Source organism: Eremothecium cymbalariae, chromosome 7 (genome assembly GCF_000235365.1).
Source record: "Eremothecium cymbalariae DBVPG#7215 chromosome 7, complete sequence".
NCBI lineage: Eukaryota > Fungi > Ascomycota > Saccharomycetes > Saccharomycetales > Saccharomycetaceae > Eremothecium > Eremothecium cymbalariae.
Window position 1 is genome coordinate 685,867 of NC_016455.1, and position 23,487 is coordinate 709,353.

A 23,487-nucleotide genomic window follows, 5' to 3' on the forward strand; every position below is an offset into this window, starting at 1 on the left:
ACATACAAGTGACGTAGAAATAAAACACATCAGCTACTCCAAGCCGGCCCCATCCCACATTGATGGAACTAGTATTAGTAGTAAGAGAAAAGATAATTATATTATATATAAAAGAAGAGTAAACCGTTCGTGACCGGAGAAGGAATTAGTGACTGTAACAGCAACGGTAGGGATAGTGGTAGTACTGTTTTTGGTAGTAATATTAACACCTAGAACCTTAGATGGAATTAACACAATAAAATAAAATCAACGAACTGTTGTTGTAGAAATAAAAGAAAGTTCTCCCCCTCGGCGCTCTCTTCTCTACTTGCTTATTTCAGCCTCCTCATGTTCGCCATCTTGTTCGTCATCATGTTCGTCTGCCCATTCCTTTTCAGCTTCCTCAGCTTCATTCTCCTCATAGACATCGTCCATAGTTTGATGGAAGGATAAATTTGGCTTTACAGCAGCCGCCTCCAAAGTCCATGCCTCCAAAGCAGCCTCTGCATCCATGATTATTTGTCTAGTTGCATCATAACCATCATAAGCAGGTCTTATCTCACCTGGAGTAACAGGTGCATCATCTAACAACTCCAATAGCGCCTTACCATAACCTGCAATTAGAGCAAACTTCTCAGACAACTCCCTCATAGAATCAAACTGATAATTGAAAGCGGCCTTCAACTTCTCCCTGGTAATATTAGACAACTGAGCTTCAGCAACTAAAGATTCCGCCTCCGCACGCACTAATTCCTGCTCCAAAATTGGTATTTTTGGAGACTGAGGATCCTTATACTTCAAAAAGGCAATCTGATCGGTGACCTTCTGCTTCCGGTCCCTCGAAGGCTGCACTGACGCCTCGATATTCCTAATAGACTTCATAGTAATCCGATACTGATCATACTTATCAATAAACTGGTCTTGCAATTCACCCAACTCATAGATCAAAACACCCAACTTATCGGTTACATCAGAAACATCATCATCATTATCCAACCCCCATATAGACAACTGCCTAGCAGCAGCACGCCGTTCAGTAGCAACAACTTCCAACGCTCTCATCACGCCCTTCTCAGTCTTGATGAAAAACGATAACTTCCTAGCCAACTCAGGCCCGAAATTCCCTGCTGCATTCTTTCTGAATGATGAAGCAATAGACGCCCTACCGAAAAATTTCGACCTAGTACTAGATGGTGGTGGTGGTGGTGATTGTAAATCCGACGCTGTAGGCGTCTTCTGGTTCCTCAACGAATACGTTCTGTGCATCTTTATCCCTTTAGAGTCTACTATTGTGCCAGAACTCAAAATGTGGCCTTTCTTAATCCTCAATTAAAAACGCCCGGAACTTGGTTTGACCCCCTTATATATATATATATATATGATATATATATAATGTGTGTGTGTCTGTGTATATATAAACAACCAAGGTAATGGCTATTTCTAATAAACCCCTTCTTTCCTTTAAGGACAAGCCATGTTTTTAAATTTCCGGTTGCCTTTTTTGCTTCCAACTTCGAGAACCTTGCTGGAGGGACAGAAAGAGTAGATTCAGTTTAAGCATCATCCCACTCGAACAGAAAAAGATGCGCATTAGCAGCTGCTACTGAACCGGAATCCTCATTAAGTTTGATTAGGGAAGCAAAGAAGAACAATTGTTGTTGTTAAAGGAATTGTTTTGTTTTTTGTTAATGCCTTTGATTTTTTGCTCTTTAAAATACTTAACAGAGTTTTCACAGAGTTTAGTAGAAAGACACGAGAAAGAAGTCTTCGAGAGGTTAGAGGAGGTCTTGTGGGCGAGGCTTTGTTAAGTTAATAATAATAGTACCATTATTAATTTAATTGTTGTGTTCTTTTAGTGTACAGCTCAGGGTAAAATAATAGGGTTTTTGTTTTTAAACACTACAGAGATGGAACGTTACGATAGACAGGTGAGGTTGTGGGGGGTTGCTGGGCAGCAAGGTTTAGGTAATGGTTCTGTGTTGATTGTTGGTGATTTACAGGGAGGGTTATGTCAAGAGGTAATGAAGAATCTTGCTTTGTTAGGGATTGGGAAGATTAGTTTAACTGGTGCGGGAGATTGTAGGAGTGGTGCGGGTAAGTTTTTTGGCGCAAACGGGATTGAGTCGTTGAATCACGATGTGGAATGGGAGTTTTTAGAATGGGATGGGGTGCGGCAAGGCATGCTGATGGATTTGGAGGGTGATTTTTGGAGCAGTTTTTCAATTGTGGTTATGGTATCATGCGATAAGGAAGTTTTGGGGAGTGTCACACGAGTGTGGGAGAGGTGTTTTAAGTTTCGGCCGTTGCCTGTGTTAGTTATAGCGCATAGTGAGGGGCTGTATGGTTATGTCAGGTTAGTTTCTAATGAGGTGCATTGTGTAGTTGATGTTCATTCTCAGCATTTTGTTCCTAATTTAAAGCTGGACGTAGGGTGGCCCGAACTTGATAGGTTGTGCGAGAGCATTGATTTTGCTGGTATGGATGAAAATGAGTTGTCTGAGGTACCTTTTGCGGTGTTGCTTAGGATTGTTGTTAAGATGCTGTTGTCTTCTAATGCGACAAGGGATGGCGGTTCTTTTAGTAAGCAGCAAATAAAGGATGCTTTGATCAAGTTGCATCAAAATTATTCCAATGAATCTTTTATCCAAGATTTAAACTTTCTGGAGGCTGAGAGATATTATCATTTGACTGTTGTGGACTCGCATGCAATTCCAGAGGCATTATCTAATATTATAAATTCAATTCCTGATGATTATAATAATCTGTTCGACAAGTTTAATAGGAATTTTTGGGTACTAATTGGCGCCCTGAAAAGGTATTTGAACATGTATAAGGAATTGCCATTGCCGGGGCTGATACCCGATATGGAATCCAATACTGAAAGATATATACAATTGAAAAAGTGTTATAAAGATAAAAGTAAGCAAGACGTGGATCGTTTTGTCGCCTGTTTAGAAGATTGCTCTGACATTGATGTTAAATCGATGGCGCCTTTGTTTTGTGAGAACGTTCAGCAGCTTAGAACAGTGGATTTTTCGAAATTGGTGTGCCCTGAGGACTGTTTAAATAAATTAGGGAATTACAAACATGATTCAGCTGCTTTATTGGCAGTACTCATCGTACATCAATATGATCTCAAATATACATTGAATTCTTCAGCTCAATTTAATTATGCCGATAGCATAAAAAAATTGAAATCTAAAAATTTGTATCCAACCAATGCATTTATTGGTGGCTTTGTATCACAAGAGGTTATGAAATTATTAACTCACCAATATGTTCCATTAGAAAACACATTTGTTTTTGATGGTTTGCAGAAGAGTGCTGAATCATTTCGACTTTAATACACTATAAATTAATAACAATAGAAAACAAAATATCACTATAGATCACCGAAAGCACCTTGCAATTGCGAGTCTACCTTCTTCTTTTTTCTTTGTCTTACAATATCTTTCCAATCTTCCTCTATTTCGCTTTCACTATTACTGTTCTCACGTGCCAATTGCTCCTCAATTGCTTTCCTCTTTTGAGCCAATTTGGTTTTCCTTTCTACCTTGTTTTCTTTAGTTGTAGTTTTATTGGACCACGCCATATTTTTCTTGAGTTGACTTTTTAACTTCCTTTTATCAATGATTTCATTTGTATTCTTTAATGCCTGTAACCTTGCCTTTTCTTTCTGTTTGTCAGCATATGCAAAAGTCGCCAGATTAATAGGCGGCATTATTAACCATCCTTCTTCTGGCATCTGATCTTGATTTAAATATTTTTGAATTTCTGGCATACGTGGTAGACGCAGCAGTCCATGCATTTTTGCTAGCCCAACATAGTCTAGAGTCTGTAATCTAAAAATTGACGAGGCTGTATGTTTCGAGTAATGCCGAATAAATCCAACATAAACTTTTATACTGAGGTCAAATCTTGCTCGGTCTTCTAGAATCCAATCTTTAATTATTGTATTAAATCCTGGGATTGGCTTGCAAGAAATCTCAGTACGTTCTAATTCGATATTTTTAACATGCAAAAATGGTATATAATCCTCCTCTCTTCCAGCATTCAGTAGCACAATTGCCTTTCCAACTCTATTTGCTCTGCCCGTTCTACCACATCTGTGTAAAAATATATCTGTATCTGTGGGAGGGTCCATTTGTAAAACTAAATCAATATTTGGAATGTCTATGCCTCTAGCAGCAACGTCAGTTGTCAACAATACGGATTTATTCAGGTCTTGAGTAAATTTCTCTAAAGTTTTCATCCTCGAAGTTGTCTGCAGTTTTCCATGCAAAGAATAGATTTTCAAATCCTCGTCCATCTGACCCAATTTAGTAAGGTGTTGGATTATGGCATAAAAGTATGTTACTGATATGCAAGTTGGTAGGTACACTATGCATTTCTTAAATCTGTAATAGTTTAATATCGAAAGTAAGAGTTCAAATTTCTTCTCAGGCTCAACGACAACATAGTTCATCTTCAGGGACTGCGGTGCTTTTTTGTGAGATTTAACTGAAATCTTCACTGGATTTCGCATACCAGTTTTGAAAACTTCATCACCTGCACTACTAATGGTTGCAGAGAAAAGCCCTGTCCTCCGTTGTTTCGGAAGAAATTTTAGAATATTATCGACATCTTTCCCAAAATTATAATCTAATAGTTTATCTGCTTCATCTAAGACAACTATACCACATGAGGTGGTCTTTACACCAACCATTTTTAGAAAATCTAACAACCGACCAGGGGTTCCGATCAAAATTTGAGGTCTATTCTGCATAAATTCAGCAACATCGTCCCTCACAGTTACTTGATTCGTACCAACAATTATTTGGGAACGTATCGGATAGCAGTTGTCTGGATAATAATTTAAGAACGATTGCACAACAAGTTGTATTTGCGAGGCTAACTCTCTAGTAGGTGATACAATTAGTGAATGGAAATGGCCTTTTCTAAATGCAGCGCTATTAGCCCCATCTTTAATAATCTTTTCTAGAATTGGGATCACAAATGCAACAGTCTTACCTGAACCAGTTACAGATTCAACTACAACATCCTTGTTTCCTGCAAACAGCGGAATGGTGGACGCTTGTACAGGTGTCATAGCTTCAAAACCCATTGCTTCAACTGCTAATTTAATCCATGGTTGCAATTCATATTCCAAACTATCCCACGTAAGAGATTGAGACATGTTTTAACCGGCTAGATAAACAGGTATGCTCCTGTTTGTGCAGTATTAATGTTGGGAGGAAATGAGATGAGGCGACATGAAAATGCACTCAAAATTTTTTTTACTGATTTATGGCATCGAAACAGAAATCGATGTTGATTCTGAACAAATGAATCGTTCATACACACAACAAATTATAAGCAATCCAGTCAGCTAATTAAATAAACCAAGGTTTATGAGTTTCCTTAGACGCATTTTTAAGCTAGGTGTGAAGTCAACCCATACTGTAGAGGAGTCTGAGTATCTAAAGTGGTCTAGAGAACAGTTGATTGAGAGACTATTACAGTTAGAGACAGAAAAGAGGTCAATCGACGATGAAGTTGAGGATAAGAAGCATAAAAGGGTAAAGACTGAAGGTGTTGCTAAAAAAGGGAAAAGAAAGCAGTATAGGGAATTCGATTTTTCAAAATATAATACCAGATTTATCGCACTGAAATTTGCATATTTAGGCTGGAACTATAATGGTTTAGCAATCCAGAAGGAACCAACGCCGCTTCCAACCGTTGAAGGGACGATTTTAGAAGCTATGAGCAAGTGTAAACTAGTGCCCTCTATGGTGCCTCAAGATTATAATTTTAGCAGATGTGGCAGAACAGATAAGGGTGTGAGCGCTATGAACCAAGTAATTTCGTTGTCCGTGAGATCTAATTTGACTGCTGAAGAACAGCTAGACCCGGCCAATGACTCAAAAGAGATACCATATGTTCATATATTAAACCAGCTTTTGCCCGATGATATTAGAGTATCGGCTGTTTGTTTGAGACCTCCAGAAGGTTTTGATGCAAGATTCAGCTGCAAGTATCGTCATTATAAGTACTTATTCAAGAAGGATAGTTTGAATATCGATCTTATGCAAGAAGCTGCTAAGATGTACATAGGTGAGCATGATTTTAGAAATTTCTGCAAACTTGATGGGTCAAAACAAATTACCAACTACAAAAGGGTCATTCTCAGTTCACAAATACTGCACATTGACGGTGATATGTATTGTTTTGATCTTATTGGATCTGCATTTTTATGGCATCAAGTGCGCTGTATGATGGCTAATTTATTTCTAATTGGGCAAGAATTGGAGGATATTTCTTTAATCAGTAATCTTTTGAGTCCGTCGAAGTATCCGCAGAAACCTATTTATGAATTAGCGAGTGATATTCCTTTAATTCTTTATGATTGTAAATTTGAGAATATTGAGTGGCTTGATCCTGATCTAACGAACGATAAGACTATGAAATCCAGTAGAATAGTTGACTCAGTTGAGTTAGATTATAAGTTGAAATCCACAATTTCATCACTATTAAAAGAGAATTTCCCCAGGGCAGTAATACGTGGAAAAACAATTATAAACGTTGGCGATGGTAAAGGCAAAGTCGTCGCCACTTATAAAAAGTTGCTGGAAAGGAATTTCATGGATTCTGCAGAAACCATAAATGCTAAATATCGGCAACGCAAGGCTAAGCGTAATCAAGAATAAATTATTTGGTTAATCATAATACATAGATATAAATATAGATATTCTTGATTATTTTTAACGCCACTATGTATTTTCAACGGCTCTGTGGATATTTTCATACCTTTATTGCTTCATTTATACATCATACCATTATCATTATGTTATGTTGAACTCCTTAAACTTTAAATGCAAGTTAGGTGCGATAATTCATGATTCGTGTAATATCCATGATGGGTCCCAATATAAAGTATCTCCATCAGCTTGGTCATCAACCCACAAAAGACCGTTAGCAACCATCTTTTCAAGGACAGCTTTACTTCTAACACTCTTCCACTCTAGGTTAGCTCTCAGTAGTGATATACTAGCATGCCCTAAGATAGTGCATATCTCAAGGATTTTTGCCTGATCTCCTGTAAGCTCATTAGGAACACTTCGTAGATATTTTTTACCCCTTATAGAAAAGGATTCAAATCCCCCTTCTAAACTGCCAAGCATTTCTATTGACTTTTCGAGATCATTCATTTGTACTTTAGTCATTTTAAAGTATCCTTTATATAGGTCATTAAAAGAGATAACACCACCGTTTAAATCCTTAGTCTTCCTACATATTTCAATTACCTTCACACAAATTTCATAATAAAAGTCGTTTACGTGAAATAAGTGTTTATCTTTATCAAACAATGATAATGGATCAATACCAATAGTAGAACACATTTTCATAAATTTAGCCCTAAAGTCAGGATTCGCGCGCAACTCCTTATTATGGTCCTTTGCAAACTTTACAAGTCGTTCTTGAAAAACACTTAATTGATCTTTCAATTCTTGGCCCTGTCTCCCAAGATTTGCACCAGCAGTCTTATAGCCATGGTCACTTTCATCAAGTGCTGCAACACCGTACCTCTTCATGAGATCACTTTATTCGCATTTTGTTCTTTACTAGTAAAAAGGAGAATTCACTGACAACCCGAATGTTTTCATCTTATTCTTACAATCGAAAAACGATGATTAAAATTCAAACTAGAAACTATAATGGCGGTCGATTTAAAGCCGGAAAATTGGACTGTATCTAGTACTGAGGCTTTGAAGTTATCTTTGGTTGATGATAATGGTGCAATTCAGTTCAGACCTACTTTTACTTACCCAATTTTTGGTGACTCTGAACAGATTTTCGGATATCAGAATCTGAGCATCTGTTTGGCGTTTGATTCTGTTACTTTTAAACCTTTTATTAATGCCAAATATGATAAAATGATGGATGATATTGATGATGTTCAGGAAAAGCTATTGAATTTCTTACCTGAAGAAGATGTAGTTATTAAGGACGAGGTTAGATGGGTTGATAAATTTCAAAAAGAGAGAGAAAGCTTTACGTTACCTGATGATGAATTGAAGATTGCAGAATATTCATCAGACGGAGAACAATATGCCGTATATCAAACCAAGCTATCTGATGATCCCATTAGAAAACTTCACAAGCGTATGCAGATCTTTACCTTGTTGTTCATCGAATCTGCGTCATATATTGATGAAGAAGATAATTCTTGGGATATCTTTATTTCTTTTAAGAAGTCGACGAAGCAATGTATTGGTTACGCTACAGCATATAAATACTGGAGATATATCAATGGAACCCAATTCGATGCTTCTGAGATACTAGCGAAAAGAGCTAAAATTTCTCAATTCATTATATTTCCTCCATACCAATCTAGGAACCACGGTTCCCACTTATACAATGCAGTTGTTAATTTGTGGTTAAAAACCCCAGAAATAACGGAAATAACAATTGAGGATCCAAACGAATCTTTCGATGACTTAAGAGACAGAAATGACCTTCAAAGGTTATACACAGCAGGATTTTTCAAAACTATTCCTGATGAACTGCCAATATCAAAAAAATGGCTAGAAGAAAAGATGAGTGAGTATAAGTTGGAGAGAAGGCAATTTGTCCGTCTAGTTGAGATGATCTTATTGCATAAAAAATCATCAAATTTCAGACTACAAGTTAAGAATAGACTATACGAAAAGAACTATGAAGTTTTGGCCAATATGGATGATAGCACTATAAAAGATAAGCTCCAGACTGCATTCCAATTAGTAAAGGATGATTACGAACGTATACTTCAAACAGTTAAATTCGAGAAACGTGAAATAGTTGATGATTTTAACACGAATATCGTAAAGAAACAAAAATTAAAAACGGAGACAAAATTATGAATTAGATAACTCGATTTTGGCGGGTATTACTGAATCTCATAATTGATGTCATTTCAATATTTTCCGCTGCAAAATTTTAAGCTAATAGTAAACTTAAACTGAATTATGTAAAAAAACTAATTCATAATATATTCTGTTTAAAGTAAACCATCTAAATATTAGAATCAAATATTATCTACCTTTAAGTATAATCCGATTTTTAGACCCATTAAGCTAGTTAGAATAGCTTATAGTTTTTCTGAAGTTAATACTGAATAACTTGAATAAATCAGTATAATCATAACAATGTATTTACTTCAATTACAAAAAAAACATGAATACTTTCATTTCAGATGATAATATGATAATTTATTTTTTAAAAAATTCAAAAATAATAAAATTAAATGAAATTAAATGAACTTAAATTAGAAAAAAAATTCGAACGGACGCGGTATACTAGACCAAATAAACTAAATAAAAAAGGAGATTAAATAAAATACAGGTAGGTGGCATTACTTCTTGATTTATTAAAATAGTCAATACAAGAATAGATTAGGGTATGTACCTGTCGACCTAACTCTAGGAAGAACGTGAAATATAAATATATAAAATATCACATGACTTCAAAAATATAAATTCACCAAAAATATTATTTTTTATTAAATAATTAAAATTATAGTAAAAATTATATAGTTCTTATTAATTAATAAAATATTTTAATAAGACCTATCATAATAATAAATATTATAATTTGTTCACTATACCAGTATTATAATTAATATTTTGTTTTTGTTTCCCGAACATTATTTATAAGTTAATAATGTATTTGAAAAAATTAATTTATTTTTTATAAATTTCCCTAGATATTATTGAAATCTACATAATTAAACATTTAAAGAAACTATAATGAATTATATAACGTATTATTATATGTATTAACGAAAATATCTGTTGATGGATAAATAAAAATAAACTATCAATATTTATGATTTAATTAATGATTCAAGTATTTACTTTCTATAACATCAATGCACCACATATTGATATGTCATCTTTAAAAAAGAAATAGATGTTTTAATCAATAATTTGAAAAAGTTTTCAGTGATGAGGTTCATAAACTATAACGTGAGAGATGGTTTGGAGATTAAAAGACAAGATATCTAAATATTATGGCTGGGAAACAATCGAAAACTGCTAAAAGGGCCAAGTCCCAAAATATGAAAAGGGATATCACTCCTGATGTACTCCAAGACAGCCATGCTCGAAATCAGATGGCCAACATTCCACATAAAGTAGAAAAATCTTTAACTCGCAAACCATCCAAACAACAAGTAAAGAAAGAGCAAGCCATTACACGTTTATACGGCAGTAAAAACAAAAAACAGAGAGTGTATTCTGAAAAAGAATTAAATATCCCTTCATTAAATAAGGCTATTGTTCCAGGGGTTAAAATTAGAAGTGGAAAAAAGGGCAAGAAATTTGTCCAAGATCATGATTTAATAACTTTGAATAGACTTATCCAAACAATTGGTGACAAGAATGATGAAGTAACTGAATCGAAGTTAGAGAGAATTAAAAGGTTGGAACAAATTCGTGAATTAAGAAAACAGGAAATTAAAAGAAGAGAACAAGCAAAAAGGGAACAATTAGATAACAAAAAAGATGAAATCAAGCATAAGGCATCTGTGGCAAGATCCATGCGTAGAAAAAATAAAAGAGACGAACATAGAATGACCTCTATGCCACCAGTCTCTAAAAATATTAATAAGAAGGTTTCTTTCGCTTAACTTCAGCGCTCTTAAAAGTTGGAACAGAATTCTGGTCATATGAGAAATTTTAATTCTGGTTGGTTGGAGGCTCTACATCGCTGTTTTACAAGGCATCCTTTCTGAATATATCTTTCATAAAAACAGCTACCTCATCAACGCTAAATTCAGTTGCGTCCTACGATCAGTCTATGCATTACCTGTTCTAGCTTTTAGAAAGATGACCTTGCTGTACATGCTATTTATTAATATATGCATGCACAACAAGTCGGCCAATCCCTCCGTATCTGTGCATGTTAACAGTTTTATCCTCTATCGTGGCGACTGTTTTTGGTTGCCAATGTGCATTTGTATTTTAAGCCTATTTCGAATATCTATAGTGGTCAAGTATTCCTAATATATAATCAATGTTCAATTATCCTTAAATTCTGATATACTAGTTCAAAACTAGGGATTGAGTTAGAGGCAATGAGCACACATCTCGTAATGCAAACCAGCTTGAGGAGTATTATTACTATTGAAAAGCGTGATTAATGGGAAATTAGGAATAAATTATACGACGTTTTATTAAACCTAATAATCCCAACACTGTCTAATAACGCAGGGATATCTATTCCAACTTCACTACTAATGGAGAAATTCCATGAGTTATTCAGTACCGATCGGGATTGGTCATACATACAACAACATTACGTCTTTTTTATTATATTATTTTAGTATTTGGTTTTTATTTGGAATGAATGACATAGAGTTTAGTACGGCTGTATGTCGCATACATGTCGACCATGTAAGGGAAAAGTATCTGTGCATGCAACCGCATTTGTTAACCAGCGCCGCAAGTAACCAATATTTAAGCTAATTCTCGGAATAATGGGCATTAAGACTCCATCATCCGCTCAGTATCATAAGGAGTGGTCTGATGTCCTGATGATAAAATTAAAGAGTAAATGTGAATAGATAATCTTGTTTAATAATCGATGAACTATCATCATCTTACCATGCCCCTAAAGTCTTGAAATAAAAAAAGTTTACCAAGCGTGGCTCTGCTGCGTTCTACATTTTATTATAGTTGTCCTACGGTATCAAGGAGTTCCTACTATTCACTACCGTGATTTTCGCACGCTCTACATCCAGTGGACCCTTTCCCAGGACGATACTGTTAGGGAGAGAGGGGTGGCTTTTTTACTGGCTTACCAATAGATAACGACCTTACATAGTGTTTGTTTGACCTTGCTTTTATGAAAGCTTTGCGCTGACAATGGTGACGTGACCTATTAAGCTATCGCTACGTCTTCCTCCTCCCCTACTAAATTTAAAGAGCATGCCGTCTCTCATTCTATATGTTGTCTATATGTATTACGGTGTAAATGTGCTATAATTAAATACCTGATCCACTTCACACATCTGCATTTAGCAGTTACTCTCTTGTAATTGAGAAGTAGCCTTCCTTGAAATATCTTGATGACACAAGTTAGTAACCATAGCACTGTCAAAAAACTAGCGCTGCCATTTTCCTCAAGAATGGTAAATCGGACTTTGCCCTCCGAAGTGCATATATATAGGATGGTAAGAAGATTGGGGGTTGTAGCTGACCGTTAGAAGGGTCATCCTAGAAGTTGGAGTAGAAAGAATACTATTATGAAATAATATGATGAGTATTTGCTTTGTAGGCCAAACTTTCAGGTGGGAATTCTTGTAGCATAATCTGGGTGATGAGAAGTTCGACTGCACCCTTACACACAAACAAGGCTGCTGGTGCTGCTGGTGTTTGATAGCATAACAATATGTAATTAAATTAACTTCCCTGGTCATGATGCTTGCATATTGGATATGGTGCACATAGGTTTTTGATAATAGTACTTAAGGAGTAGATTCACAGAATATTGATTAAATTTAGGCAGACGAAGTAGAGGCTTGATAGCATTAGTGTCAGCGTTCAAGGAATTATGTTAGCTAAGGGGTGTGTTCGAGTAAGTGGACGTCAGGGTTTATTTGGCGTCCAAATTAGGATGGCGATGTTAAGTTCATTTAATTCGCCTAAAATCAGTTCTAATGACAGGCCAAAACCGGACCAGCTGTTAAAGGATATTGCATCTTATGTCCACAATACTAAGATAATATCAAAAGAGGCCTTTCAGACAGCTAAATTATGCTTTTTAGACTCTTTAGGTTGTGGTTTGGCTGCTCTTAAATACGAGCAACCTCGAGGAATTATTAAGCCGATCGTTCCAGGTACTGTTGTTCCCAATGGAACGAAGGTAATCGGTACGAAGTACCGGATGGATCCTGTGAATGGTGCTTTTGCTATTGGAACTTTAATAAGATGGTTAGACTATAACGATTGCTGGTTGGCTGCTGAATGGGGTCATCCGTCCGACAATCTAGGGGGTATCTTAGCTATTGCTGATTACATGACTAGACTGTCAAAAGCGACGGCTGGTGATGATGGCAGACTTTTTACTGTCCATGACGTTTTGGAAGCTATGATCAAGGCACATGAAATTCAAGGTATAATCGCATTGGATAATGCCTTTAATGAAGTTGGTTTAGATCATATTGTGTTGGTTAAAGTTGCTACTACAGCAGTGGTTTCTAAAATGCTGAATTTAACTGAGGAACAAACTGTGGAAGCATTATCACAGGCTTTTGTTGATGGCCAATCATTAAGGACGTATAGACATGCACCAAACACAGGATCTAGGAAGTCTTGGGCTGCAGGTGACGCAGGAGCTAGGGCGGTCAAACTGTCATTCCTTGTCAAAAACGGAGAAGTTGGGACTATTCCTTCTGTTCTAACTGCGGAAACTTGGGGATTTTATGATGTCTTGTTCAATTCGAAACCATTCGAATTTAAGCAACGGAAAGAATTTGGATCCTATGTTATGGAGAATATTCTGTTCAAGATTTCTTTCCCAGCTGAGTTCCATGCCCAAACTGCTGCTGAAGCTGCTCTTAAAGGTCGTAAGATATTGAGAAAGATGGGCAAGAGCTACAAAGACATAAAGTCAATTAAAATCAGAACCCAAGAAGCAGCTCTCAAAATCATTGACAAATCGGGGCCCCTATACAACTACGCTGACAGGGACCATTGTCTCCAATATATGACAGCAATCCCCTTGATATATGGTAGATTACATGCGGACGATTATCACGATAATGTCGCTTCGAACCCAGAGATTGACGAACTAAGAGCTAAAATGTACTGTGTAAAGGATGAAAAGTTTACCGAGGACTATCATAATCCAGATAAGCGTGCCATTCCAAATGGTTTGACTATAGAATTAAATGACGGAACTATTTTAGATGAAATTGTCGTTGAATATCCAATTGGTCACAAATTCAGGAGAAAAGAGGCAGTACCACTATTGTTGGAAAAGTTCTACAGGCATATATCGGAGCATTTTAGCGGTGACCTCAGTAAGGTAGAAGCCATCATGTCAAAAAGCTCTGAGGACAGTTTTGAATACATGAGTATCGACGAGTACATAGATTACTATTGTTAAAAAAATAGTTTATCAGTCGAAGTTTTGAGTTCTAGGCTGAAAACTCCATTTATAATGATTATTTAGTTCGAAACCCATGAAACCATCAGCTTATGAATGAATGATTATATTGATCTATTTAGTTATTTATTTATTGGTGGTGCTGACGCAGTAGTTACCATTCCCTTCTACGTTTTGTGAGGCGTGTCATTTATCCGGGTAACATTTGTTTAATATGACAATTATAAAATTTTCTCTCGTTTGGAAATCTTGAAACATGAACGTAAACAAGCGGGAGCTGAGAGGCGATTGGTGCTCTAACAGATACAAAGAGCAGTTCATCAAGCACTAGCAATGGCTAATACGGCTGATAAGTCAGCATTGAAGACTGTGGGCTCTCAAGATACTCCTTTAAAAGGTGTTTCTAAGACTTTCAATGATTTAATTGAAACTTCAAAAAACTTGCCATCAACATCATCAGAATTAGGATCGGTTTTATTGAATGTTAATGAAATTAAGAAGCGGGCAGCAGAATTAAGAGCTAAAAACTCGTGTTCTAAATCTCCTCACCATACTAGGGCACATTATTTATTAGCAGGCAGTGGATTGGCTATCCAAGATGTGGAATCCTCTTTGAAAAGTTTGGAATCTAGACACCTGCTAGAACAGAACGTCCCAAATAAGGCTTCTGATGGTGATTTGGATACATACTTGCGTAATAAGAAAGATGAAAATATTTTATCTTCGATTGAGCAGTCATTGTCTTTGGCTGCAAAAGATTTTGACAGTTTTGTTAATGCTAATTTTAATTTGGACTGCAAGCAGCGTAAAGAAGAAGTCAGAAGAAGCTTTTTAGGTATAATGTGGAAAGGTGAAAATAAGGGCAAGGATTCCATCTCCGTATCAGATGGTCTATTTGTTACATGGCCTAAGCGGGGGAGTGGTATTCTTGACGGTGAGTCAAAATTAAATATTAATGAAAATTATGTTGTGAGAGAAAAGTTTGAAAGATATGCCAGGATTATCAACCGGTTCAATAACGCTAGACAAATGAATAACAATTTTTCTTTATCCAAGGAATTTATTGATATTTTTCAAAATTCTGCCGATTTTAAATATAGACAGCTGTTGGAAGCTTGGAATATTTTGGATAACTACCGTTTAAACTATGACTCTATGAATGTTGTAGATATATCAAAGGGCTACTTGGAAAATCAGTTTATGGATTATGTGGATGCTTTGTATAAGAAAAACAGAAACGAAGGCTTACCCACCAATATTAATAAGATTAAATCGTTCATTGAGTGTAAGTTAAAAAATCCAAATAGTACCTGGAAATTTGGTAATTTGACTGTTGTTAATGGTGTCCCAGTCTGGGCGTTAATTTTCTATTTGCTAAGGGCTGGAAAAGCGCAGGAGGCCTTAGAAGTTGCAATCAATAATAAACTAAGCCTAAAGAAGGTGGAGCAATCATTTTTGGCCTATTTCAAGGCTTATGTTGCTTCTAAGGATAAACGACTTCCCCAGGAATTTGTTACAAGGTTGCATACCGAATATAATCAACATATAAAAAATGCTCTTGATGGCGACCCATTTAGACTGGCAGTATACAAGATCATCGGGAGATGTGACTTGACAAGGAAAAATATATCCTCGATTACGTTGAGCGTTGAGGATTGGCTATGGGTACATTTTATGCTAATCAAAGATGACATTTCAAGTGATGATCCAGTTTATGAACGCTACAGCCTAACTGACTTTCAAAACATCATTACTTCCTACGGCGCAGCTAGCTTCAATAATCATTACTTGCAAGTCCTATTATTAAGTGGGCAATACGAGCTTGCTGTTCAGTATGCCTACAACATAAACGAAATAGATGCCGTCCATTTGGCCATTGCGTTAGCAGATTACAACCTGTTACAAGTAACAGATAATGTTTCTGATGATGAATTTATCACCACCCAAACTAATGAAAAAAAAATCAACTTTGCCAGGATTTTGGGTAACTATACAAAATCCTTCAAATTTTCTGATCCTAGAATTGCAGTCGAGTATTTGCTTTTGATTGCACTAATTCCAGGCAAGATTCAAGTCGAACTATCCCATGAAGCCCTCAGGGAGTTGGTATTAGAAACCAAAGAATTTACCATACTTTTGGGTAAGCTTAATAGAGATGGCACTAGGATACCTGGTATCATTGAAGAAAGACAATCTTTGTTGTATTTGACGGATAAGAAGGACTTTTTACACAAAATCACTGAACAAGCAGCACGCAGAGCTGATGAGGACGGCAGAGTTTATGATAGTCTCTTGTTATACCAACTATCCGAAGAATATGATATTGTTATCAAAATTGTGAACAAATTGTTGAGTGAAATGTTAAGTAATACGGATCTAGATCAACCGTTGTTAAGGCAAGATGACAACAGTGAGACCAATCCAATATTGCTTGCTAAAAAGCTAATTGATGTTTACATTAAGAATTTGGAAATCTCGAAGAAGGTCCATAGAAAAACAAGGAAACTTGTATTCTATTGTTGAAATTAGTTGACGTTAGAAGAACTTATATAGCCCTTCAGTGGCAAAACACTTTACAACAGGTTGAAGAGCTAGATTTACTGCCCTCAGTTGATGAATCCTCTCCAAGAAAAAAGGCCCAGGAGTTCCATAATTTAGACGACTGCATTACTAAAAACATTCCAAACTTATTAATCATTACAATGTCCTGCGTTTCTAATTTGATCAAGCAACTAAGTAAAGGACCATTTTCAAATGTGGCCACTCAAGCCCAGATAGACGCCTTGAAAAAGCTTGCCAATAACTACATGATATACCGAGGCATGACCCAATACAAGATGCCCAGAGAAGTATACAACACCTTAATCAACCTTGAGGTCGGCTTGTGAGTATAAATGTAGTATAATTATAATACATAAAGATATTATGTAGGATACCTGTAAATTATAGATTAATTTCATGATAACGAAATTTGACTGCCTCCCCCCTACATCATTTATTCTCATGCAGGAATTTCTGTCTATACTGACGATAGTCAGGTTGAACTTCATATGCATTGGGACTACTAGGTTTCTTCTGCTCCAACTTATGAAGTCGCCGCTCTAACCTGGCCTTCCTTCTTGCTTCAAAGTCCATACCATCGTCATTCTCTGACGAGGAGGAAGTAGACGAGGAACTGGCTGGCTGATGGTCACCGCCAGTTTCTTCCTCCTCATCATAATTCTGTTGCGGATGGAAAATACAACAAATCTTAGTCTTCTTCTTATTCATATGTTCATTATCTATAACATTTCTATCCCAGGTAACCTTTGATTTCTGTTCCTTTTTAGACAGTTTTGGTACTTGATCGGATTGATCCGCCCTAAGTTGCAATAATTGTGATGTTTCTGGTAGAGTAACAGTTTGCGACCTATTCGTGTGTGTATCCTGGCTGTTACTCGTCATATTCCAACTATATTAGTGAAAGATAGGGTCGCTATGCGAACTATCAGCTCCCATAATTACTTTCTAGCAGCATTATGTGATGAATTTATAGATAGTCAGTCAGTCAGTCAACTTTGGCCGGTGTTTTCGAGTCGTTGGTTATGATCATTCTGAAGCTGTGGGTGGCAAATTCAAGGAAACGGCGATCCAGATATAGAGTTATTACTTCTAAAGAACAGATAGCAGACGGAATAGAGAGGTTACCGCTGTAAGTTGGAGTGAATAGATCGTCATTTTGCACAATGGATAGACTACAGAGATTGATGATGAGCCAGAGGTCTAATATGATCGGGGCGGCAGCTACAGAGATGCCTTTAGATGATACGAAAGAAACGGTGTATATCTCGTCCTTAGCACTACTTAAAATGTTAAAGCACAGCAGAGCAGGCGTGCCAATGGAGGTTATGGGTTTGATGTTGGGAGATTTTGTTGATGAGTACACTGTGAATGTTGTTGATGTATTTGCTATGCCTCAGTCAGGTACGGGCGTCTCGGTTGAAGCTGTTGACGATGTTTTTCAGGCTAAAATGATGGATATGTTGAAGCAAACAGGTAGAGATCAGATGGTTGTGGGATGGTACCATTCGCATCCTGGTTTTGGATGTTGGTTGTCTTCAGTTGATGTTGATACGCAGCGATCATTTGAACAATTAAATAGTAGGGCGGTTGCGGTGGTGGTGGACCCAATCCAGTCTGTTAAGGGCAAAGTTGTCATTGATGCGTTTAGATTGATTAGTCCGGCTACAGTTGTAAGAAATCAGGAACCAAGACAGACAACGTCCAATGTAGGATTATTGAATAAGCCAAGTATCCAATCTTTAATTCACGGGTTGAATAGACATTATTATTCCTTAAACATTGACTACCACAAGACGTCATCGGAAACCAACATGCTGATGAACCTACATAAGGAGCAATGGCAGTCTGGCTTAAAGATGCATGATTATAAGTTAAAGGAGAAAAACAACCTGGAGGCTACTAAGAGAATGGTTAAGATTGCGGAACAGTACACCAAACGAATTGAGGAAGAAAAGGAACTGCCTGAGGAGGAACTGAAAACTCGTTACGTCGGTAAACAAGATCCTAAGAAGCATCTCTCAGAAACAGCAGATCGTGTGTTAGAAGAGAATATTGTTTCTGTATTGACTGCCGGTGTTAACTCTATAGCCATTAAGTAAATGATCTTATGTACATATATGTGCAGATTCAGTGTACAATAACAGTAGTGAAACAAATCAGGCAGCTGTATCATTCAAGGGCCGATACTCTTTCCCAGACTTGCATATAAGACTCACTGAGAAAAAGAAGTTCTTTCTTCTTCGGTCTCACAGAAACGCCATCAAATTCAAACCACTCATCATTTTTCTCGTTCCTAATATGTATCTTCCAATGGCACTGTTCGTCTAATATTGATGACTGAACATCTGATGAGTATTTTAAATCAGGTTCATAAATCAAATTTGCAACTAAACGATATCTGAATTTCCCTATGTCCATATTAGATTGGAATTCAACAACGGCTTGATTTCTATCCTTAATTGAGTGATTTGATGAATCAAATCGTTTTACATGGAGTAATAAATAAGGGGGGTAGCTCACAATCTTGCTGAACTTAATACTATCCTTGGTATGCTGTTCTACCTTCCCATTATATTTCTTTAACAGTTGCTCTAATTTTATTTGCGTAAGACTAGCCACAGATTTTCCATCCTTAAATAAAGGCTTCGGAGGAAGATCTAAACTTAAAATCCAAAATTTGACAGTATTCGATGACACATTTTCCTCATTTCTCACAAACTTAATGTTATTACCTTCCTCCATCACAGGTTCTATTTTAGTAGTATATATACTAACTTCTCCTTGTAATTGTTTTGTGAATAGTTTTCTCAATCCTCGATTAGATGACTTCATGATCTTATTCACAATGAACAAAAGAAAACTCCTGGGATCACCTCTTCTATCTAGTGAAAATGCTTTATCAGAAATGCTAGACACATGTTGTAAAAATTCATGAGGAGATACATGCTTTTTGGGTAGTTTAGGTGACCATATCTTTCTAATAAGAAGGGTAAACTTCTGTAGAAAGACATCATCCTTCTTCAATAAATTATCGTTTAGAAGCAAGTAGTCACGTACCGGTTTAATATGAGATAGTAATAATATTATGACATTAGAATAATCATTGGAAGATATATTATTCAATCCAACAAACCCATTGAGGTATTTGTTGTTGTATAAATCAAAACAAGGTACCGGAAATTCAGATACAGCAGAATCTTCGAATGTCGGTCTGAAACAATACTTGATACATTCAAGTGACTGAGAATTTATCACTTGGTAGTCATCTGGCAGAACATACGTTTTAAGACTTTGTATGTTAATGAATACTCGATGATTTTCTTCCATAGAGTGAGCAAAAGCTGGAGATCCCTCATCTCGACCCTGCAGATATTTCCCACATACCAAGCATGAATACACATTAATATTAGATAACGTAACTGCGCATATCTTCTCTAAATCAAAATCCAATTTCTTTTTGTCAATTGTATCCAAATACCTCTCATTTTCTGTGAATAGTTTGACTCTTTTAAGCGAATTATCGTTCCTCAGCGCTTGGTAATTGTCATCTTCATCGTCATCCGATATTTCTCTTTTGATATCTATCATCAGCTATTTAGTTGATCACGCCTGCTAGCAAATATCCTATTAAATTGTTCCTCATGTTGTGCACTTTTTAGTTAGAGATTGTGCTCTAAATTATGAATTCCGAGAATGTTACGGCATTCCGTGTGAGGCTCCGACGAAAGTTGTTTGTATTATGATTATTAGTCTCCAAGCCTTCTTAAGTTACGGCAACATTCTTCCTTCTAGTAACTGATTACTGTTGAACCTTACTACTGTTTGAACCATATTGAAGATCAATAAATATAGAGTTTCCCACTGTTAATATCAGTACTAGCAATTATAAATATTCAGCATTATAGAACAATTGAGAAATAAATTTCTCACCTGATAAGAGTAAGGAAACAATGACACAACCAAATGAAGACCAAATTAATAAAATCGAGAAGATCCTAAGGGATGAGAAGTACCCAGCCAAGTCTCACAATTTGAAAGTAAAGCAGCAATTATTGTCCAAAAATCCCAAATTGACGGTGGAATCTACGGCAATTTTCATTACTGGTGAAAACTCTGAACCGATCAAGTACTCTGACCAAAGTAAAACTTTCAGACAAAGCAGATACTTTTTCTATCTCTCCGGTTGTAATATTCCCTCTTCTTCATTGCTATTCAACCTGCATGATGAGAAGTTGACATTGTTTCTGCCTGATGTTGATGAAGAAAATATTATGTGGTCAGGCCCTCCTTTATCTGTTGAGGAAGCTTACTCTAAATATGATGTTGATGAGGTCTGCTATGCCAGTGATATTCTCAATAGAATTAAGGAACTTTCTGGGTTCAAGATTTTTACCACTGATTTGGATAATGTAAGTTGTGACTCAGTTAAGTCCATGTTAATCGCTGGGGACAGTGATTTCTTCTATGCGTTAGATGAATCTAGAATGATCAAAGATTCTTATGAAGTTGCGTTGTTGAGAAAAGCTTGTGAAATTACTGATAAATGTCACCTTGCAGTAATGTCGGCACTACCAATTGAGAAAAATGAGATTCACTTTCAAGCAGAATTCACTTACCATGCCATTCGCCAAGGGTCAAAGTATCAAGGTTACGATCCAATATGTTGTTCTGGTCCAAACTGCAGCACTCTACACTATATTACAAACGATGATACTCTAGAAAATAAGAATTCAGTGTTGATTGATGCGGGTGCAGAATGGGAAAATTACACTGCAGATGTTACTAGATGTTTTCCAATAAATGGGAAGTGGAGTAAGGAACACCGCGAGATATATGACACTGTCTTAGATATGCAGACCAGAGTAATGGCCCAAATCAAGCCCGGAATTCTGTGGGATGATTTACACAAATTGGCTCATAAGGTGTTAATTGAGCGTTTCCTTCAACTGAATATCTTTAAATCTAACTACTCCGTAGATGAAATCTTTGAAAGAAAGGCTTCCGTTGCATTTTTCCCTCATGGTTTAGGACACCTTTTGGGTATGGACACACATGACGTTGGCGGTAATCCAAACTATGAAGATCCAGATCCAATGCTAAAATATCTAAGGTTGCGTCGTACGTTGCAAGCAGGTATGGTTGTTACCAATGAGCCTGGCTGTTACTTCAACCCATATTTGATCAAGGAATTTTTGGAAATGCATGAGGACAGACTGGAAGTCGTAAATATGACTATCATGAACAAATACCTATATGTTGGTGGGGTTAGAATTGAGGACGATATCTTAGTTACTGAAGCTGGACATGAGAACCTAACAAAAATTACAAGTGACCCTGATGAAATTGAAAAGATAGTTTCGGACAGTATTTCAAAAGGATTATCTCATTTCCATGTAATTGTCTAACATTGTCGACAAGAAATTTATCCAATGAAACATAACGCAATGTCATTTAATCTCACAAACAAAACCAATAATAGTCAATTACTGTTTCATGCGCCAAATTGAGCAAAAATGAGTGCGAATTCTGTGGATCGAACACAGGACCTCCAGATTACAAGTTATCTAAGGTTGACTTCAGTCTGGCGCTCTCCCAACTGAGCTAAATCCGCGAAGTCAGGGGGTCGATTTCAGACAACGTCATTTTCTAGAGATTTTCCCTGTCGTGATATGTCGTAAAATCAAAAATCAAAAGAGAAGCTACTGGACAGCGACAACCAAGCTAAGAAGCAGCGTATCAGAGCTGTCAGGCGGATATGAGAAGGCTGGATACTATGGTGACGTCAACCAGGAGCCAGCATGCAGGTTATGTGTCAACCAGCATCCCGTGCAAGCCAGCATCCTACAAGATGCTTGCTGAGAGAAGAGCTTAAGTATGACAGTAGAAAAGTATATAAGGAGACCCAAGTTAGCTAGTTAGATTAGGTGCTAGGTCCAGCTAGAACCCCAGAGGGTAGTTGAGCCAGATTAGAGACTATATAAACAGTAACTGATCATCAACCTAAGTATTAGCTGGCACGTGACGAGAAGTTCAAGCTAGCACGTGACCTCATCTAGTGGCCCTCGACATGATATCAAAAGAGCATCTAGAAAGTAATGCTAATCAGACCTGTCAAAATACTGCGAGGATGATGCTAGTTATATTAGATTAGGAGTTTCCTCTAGGACACCAGAGGGTAATTAACTAGACTAGAGACTATACAGAAAGAACTGATCCTCAGCTAAAGCATTATTCGGCACGTGATGAGAAGTTTCAAACTATCACGTGACTGAAGCTGACCCCCCTCGACACTTTTCGCACTATTCAAGTATATTATTATGTATACCATCTTTAAAATGCTAGTATTGCATGATCAGTTTATATAAGTATCTAGTGCTTGCTTTATTCTTTATTTTACGGTATATTATCTTACCTCTGCAATTGGTTGAATGATATCTTTGTTCGTGAATTATGGCACACTCTGTTTTCTGTGGATTTTAATACTGGTCGACAGATCAAGAGGTATTTATTAATGATGAGAGTTCTATATCAGGACAGGACAACCCATGATCGCTCTACGGATCCTTGTGTTAATTGCTGAAGCTGCTTTTATCTGTTTGGTTGTGTGGCCGAGCGGTCTAAGGCGCCTGATTCAAGTGTATGCTTACAGCCCCGCAGGGAGCTGGACACTCAGGTATCGTAAGATGCAAGAGTTCGAATCTCTTTGCAACCATGCTCTTTTTGCCTCATTCGATAGACGAATTGCTATAGAGATGTAGTTCTCAGGATACAGACGAATGAATCAATGGAGTAACGTTAACATTGCATCATCTTCCTTAT

The 23,487-nt window shown here is 36.8% G+C and overlaps 12 protein-coding genes, 2 non-coding genes and 2 further genes across 14 annotated transcripts, besides 2 other annotated features; 10 read left to right on the plus strand and 6 right to left on the minus strand.

Moving 5' to 3' along the window:
- Positions 1-303: 303 nt before the first annotated feature.
- LSP1 (lipid-binding protein LSP1) lies at positions 304-1,245 on the minus strand (the record flags this gene model as incomplete). The annotated part of the gene is made up of 1 exon (XM_003647925.1): positions 304-1,245. The coding sequence occupies one exon, from the start codon at positions 1,243-1,245 to the stop codon at positions 304-306; it is 942 nt and encodes a 313-aa protein (XP_003647973.1).
- A 641-nt stretch (positions 1,246-1,886) lies between these two features.
- On the plus strand, positions 1,887-3,323 carry ULA1 (Ula1p; the record flags this gene model as incomplete). Its single annotated transcript, XM_003647926.1, has 1 exon — positions 1,887-3,323. The coding sequence occupies one exon, from the start codon at positions 1,887-1,889 to the stop codon at positions 3,321-3,323; it is 1,437 nt and encodes a 478-aa protein (XP_003647974.1).
- A 38-nt stretch (positions 3,324-3,361) lies between these two features.
- Positions 3,362-5,155, minus strand: SPB4 (ATP-dependent RNA helicase SPB4; the record flags this gene model as incomplete). The annotated part of the gene is made up of 1 exon (XM_003647927.1): positions 3,362-5,155. One exon carries the CDS (start codon positions 5,153-5,155, stop codon positions 3,362-3,364), a length of 1,794 nt encoding a protein of 597 aa, XP_003647975.1.
- Positions 5,156-5,369: 214 nt separating this feature from the next.
- Positions 5,370-6,665, plus strand: DEG1 (pseudouridine synthase DEG1; the record flags this gene model as incomplete). The annotated part of the gene is made up of 1 exon (XM_003647928.1): positions 5,370-6,665. The coding sequence occupies one exon, from the start codon at positions 5,370-5,372 to the stop codon at positions 6,663-6,665; it is 1,296 nt and encodes a 431-aa protein (XP_003647976.1).
- A 186-nt stretch (positions 6,666-6,851) lies between these two features.
- SNF8 (ESCRT-II subunit protein SNF8) lies at positions 6,852-7,550 on the minus strand (the record flags this gene model as incomplete). Its single annotated transcript, XM_003647929.1, has 1 exon — positions 6,852-7,550. The coding sequence occupies one exon, from the start codon at positions 7,548-7,550 to the stop codon at positions 6,852-6,854; it is 699 nt and encodes a 232-aa protein (XP_003647977.1).
- Positions 7,551-7,673: 123 nt separating this feature from the next.
- HAT1 (histone acetyltransferase catalytic subunit HAT1) lies at positions 7,674-8,858 on the plus strand (the record flags this gene model as incomplete). The annotated part of the gene is made up of 1 exon (XM_003647930.1): positions 7,674-8,858. One exon carries the CDS (start codon positions 7,674-7,676, stop codon positions 8,856-8,858), a length of 1,185 nt encoding a protein of 394 aa, XP_003647978.1.
- Positions 8,859-9,449: 591 nt separating this feature from the next.
- Positions 9,450-9,648: a sequence feature (centromere 7).
- A 358-nt stretch (positions 9,649-10,006) lies between these two features.
- LOC1 (Loc1p) lies at positions 10,007-10,624 on the plus strand (the record flags this gene model as incomplete). The annotated part of the gene is made up of 1 exon (XM_003647931.1): positions 10,007-10,624. The coding sequence occupies one exon, from the start codon at positions 10,007-10,009 to the stop codon at positions 10,622-10,624; it is 618 nt and encodes a 205-aa protein (XP_003647979.1).
- Positions 10,625-10,823: 199 nt separating this feature from the next.
- Positions 10,824-11,807, plus strand: Ecym_7329 (the record flags this gene model as incomplete).
- A 742-nt stretch (positions 11,808-12,549) lies between these two features.
- PDH1 (putative 2-methylcitrate dehydratase) lies at positions 12,550-14,106 on the plus strand (the record flags this gene model as incomplete). Its single annotated transcript, XM_003647932.1, has 1 exon — positions 12,550-14,106. The coding sequence occupies one exon, from the start codon at positions 12,550-12,552 to the stop codon at positions 14,104-14,106; it is 1,557 nt and encodes a 518-aa protein (XP_003647980.1).
- A 333-nt stretch (positions 14,107-14,439) lies between these two features.
- Ecym_7331 lies at positions 14,440-16,994 on the plus strand (the record flags this gene model as incomplete).
- A 103-nt stretch (positions 16,995-17,097) lies between these two features.
- YPI1 (type 1 protein phosphatase-activating protein YPI1) lies at positions 17,098-17,550 on the minus strand (the record flags this gene model as incomplete). Its single annotated transcript, XM_003647933.1, has 1 exon — positions 17,098-17,550. One exon carries the CDS (start codon positions 17,548-17,550, stop codon positions 17,098-17,100), a length of 453 nt encoding a protein of 150 aa, XP_003647981.1.
- Positions 17,551-17,831: 281 nt separating this feature from the next.
- RPN11 (proteasome regulatory particle lid subunit RPN11) lies at positions 17,832-18,767 on the plus strand (the record flags this gene model as incomplete). The annotated part of the gene is made up of 1 exon (XM_003647934.1): positions 17,832-18,767. One exon carries the CDS (start codon positions 17,832-17,834, stop codon positions 18,765-18,767), a length of 936 nt encoding a protein of 311 aa, XP_003647982.1.
- Positions 18,768-18,837: 70 nt separating this feature from the next.
- On the minus strand, positions 18,838-20,256 carry SAD1 (mRNA splicing protein SAD1; the record flags this gene model as incomplete). The annotated part of the gene is made up of 1 exon (XM_003647935.1): positions 18,838-20,256. The coding sequence occupies one exon, from the start codon at positions 20,254-20,256 to the stop codon at positions 18,838-18,840; it is 1,419 nt and encodes a 472-aa protein (XP_003647983.1).
- A 362-nt stretch (positions 20,257-20,618) lies between these two features.
- Ecym_7335 (putative Xaa-Pro dipeptidase) lies at positions 20,619-22,073 on the plus strand (the record flags this gene model as incomplete). The annotated part of the gene is made up of 1 exon (XM_003647936.1): positions 20,619-22,073. One exon carries the CDS (start codon positions 20,619-20,621, stop codon positions 22,071-22,073), a length of 1,455 nt encoding a protein of 484 aa, XP_003647984.1.
- Positions 22,074-22,186: 113 nt separating this feature from the next.
- On the minus strand, positions 22,187-22,279 carry Ecym_7336. Its single transcript has 2 exons — positions 22,243-22,279; positions 22,187-22,222 (listed from the first exon to the last, which is right to left on the minus strand). It is a non-coding gene; the product is annotated as a tRNA-Phe (tRNA).
- Positions 22,280-22,531: 252 nt separating this feature from the next.
- Positions 22,532-22,737: a sequence feature (soloLTR-fragment).
- Positions 22,738-23,266: 529 nt separating this feature from the next.
- Ecym_7337 lies at positions 23,267-23,380 on the plus strand. The gene is made up of 2 exons: positions 23,267-23,304; positions 23,337-23,380. It is a non-coding gene; the product is annotated as a tRNA-Leu (tRNA).
- Positions 23,381-23,487: the final 107 nt, after the last annotated feature.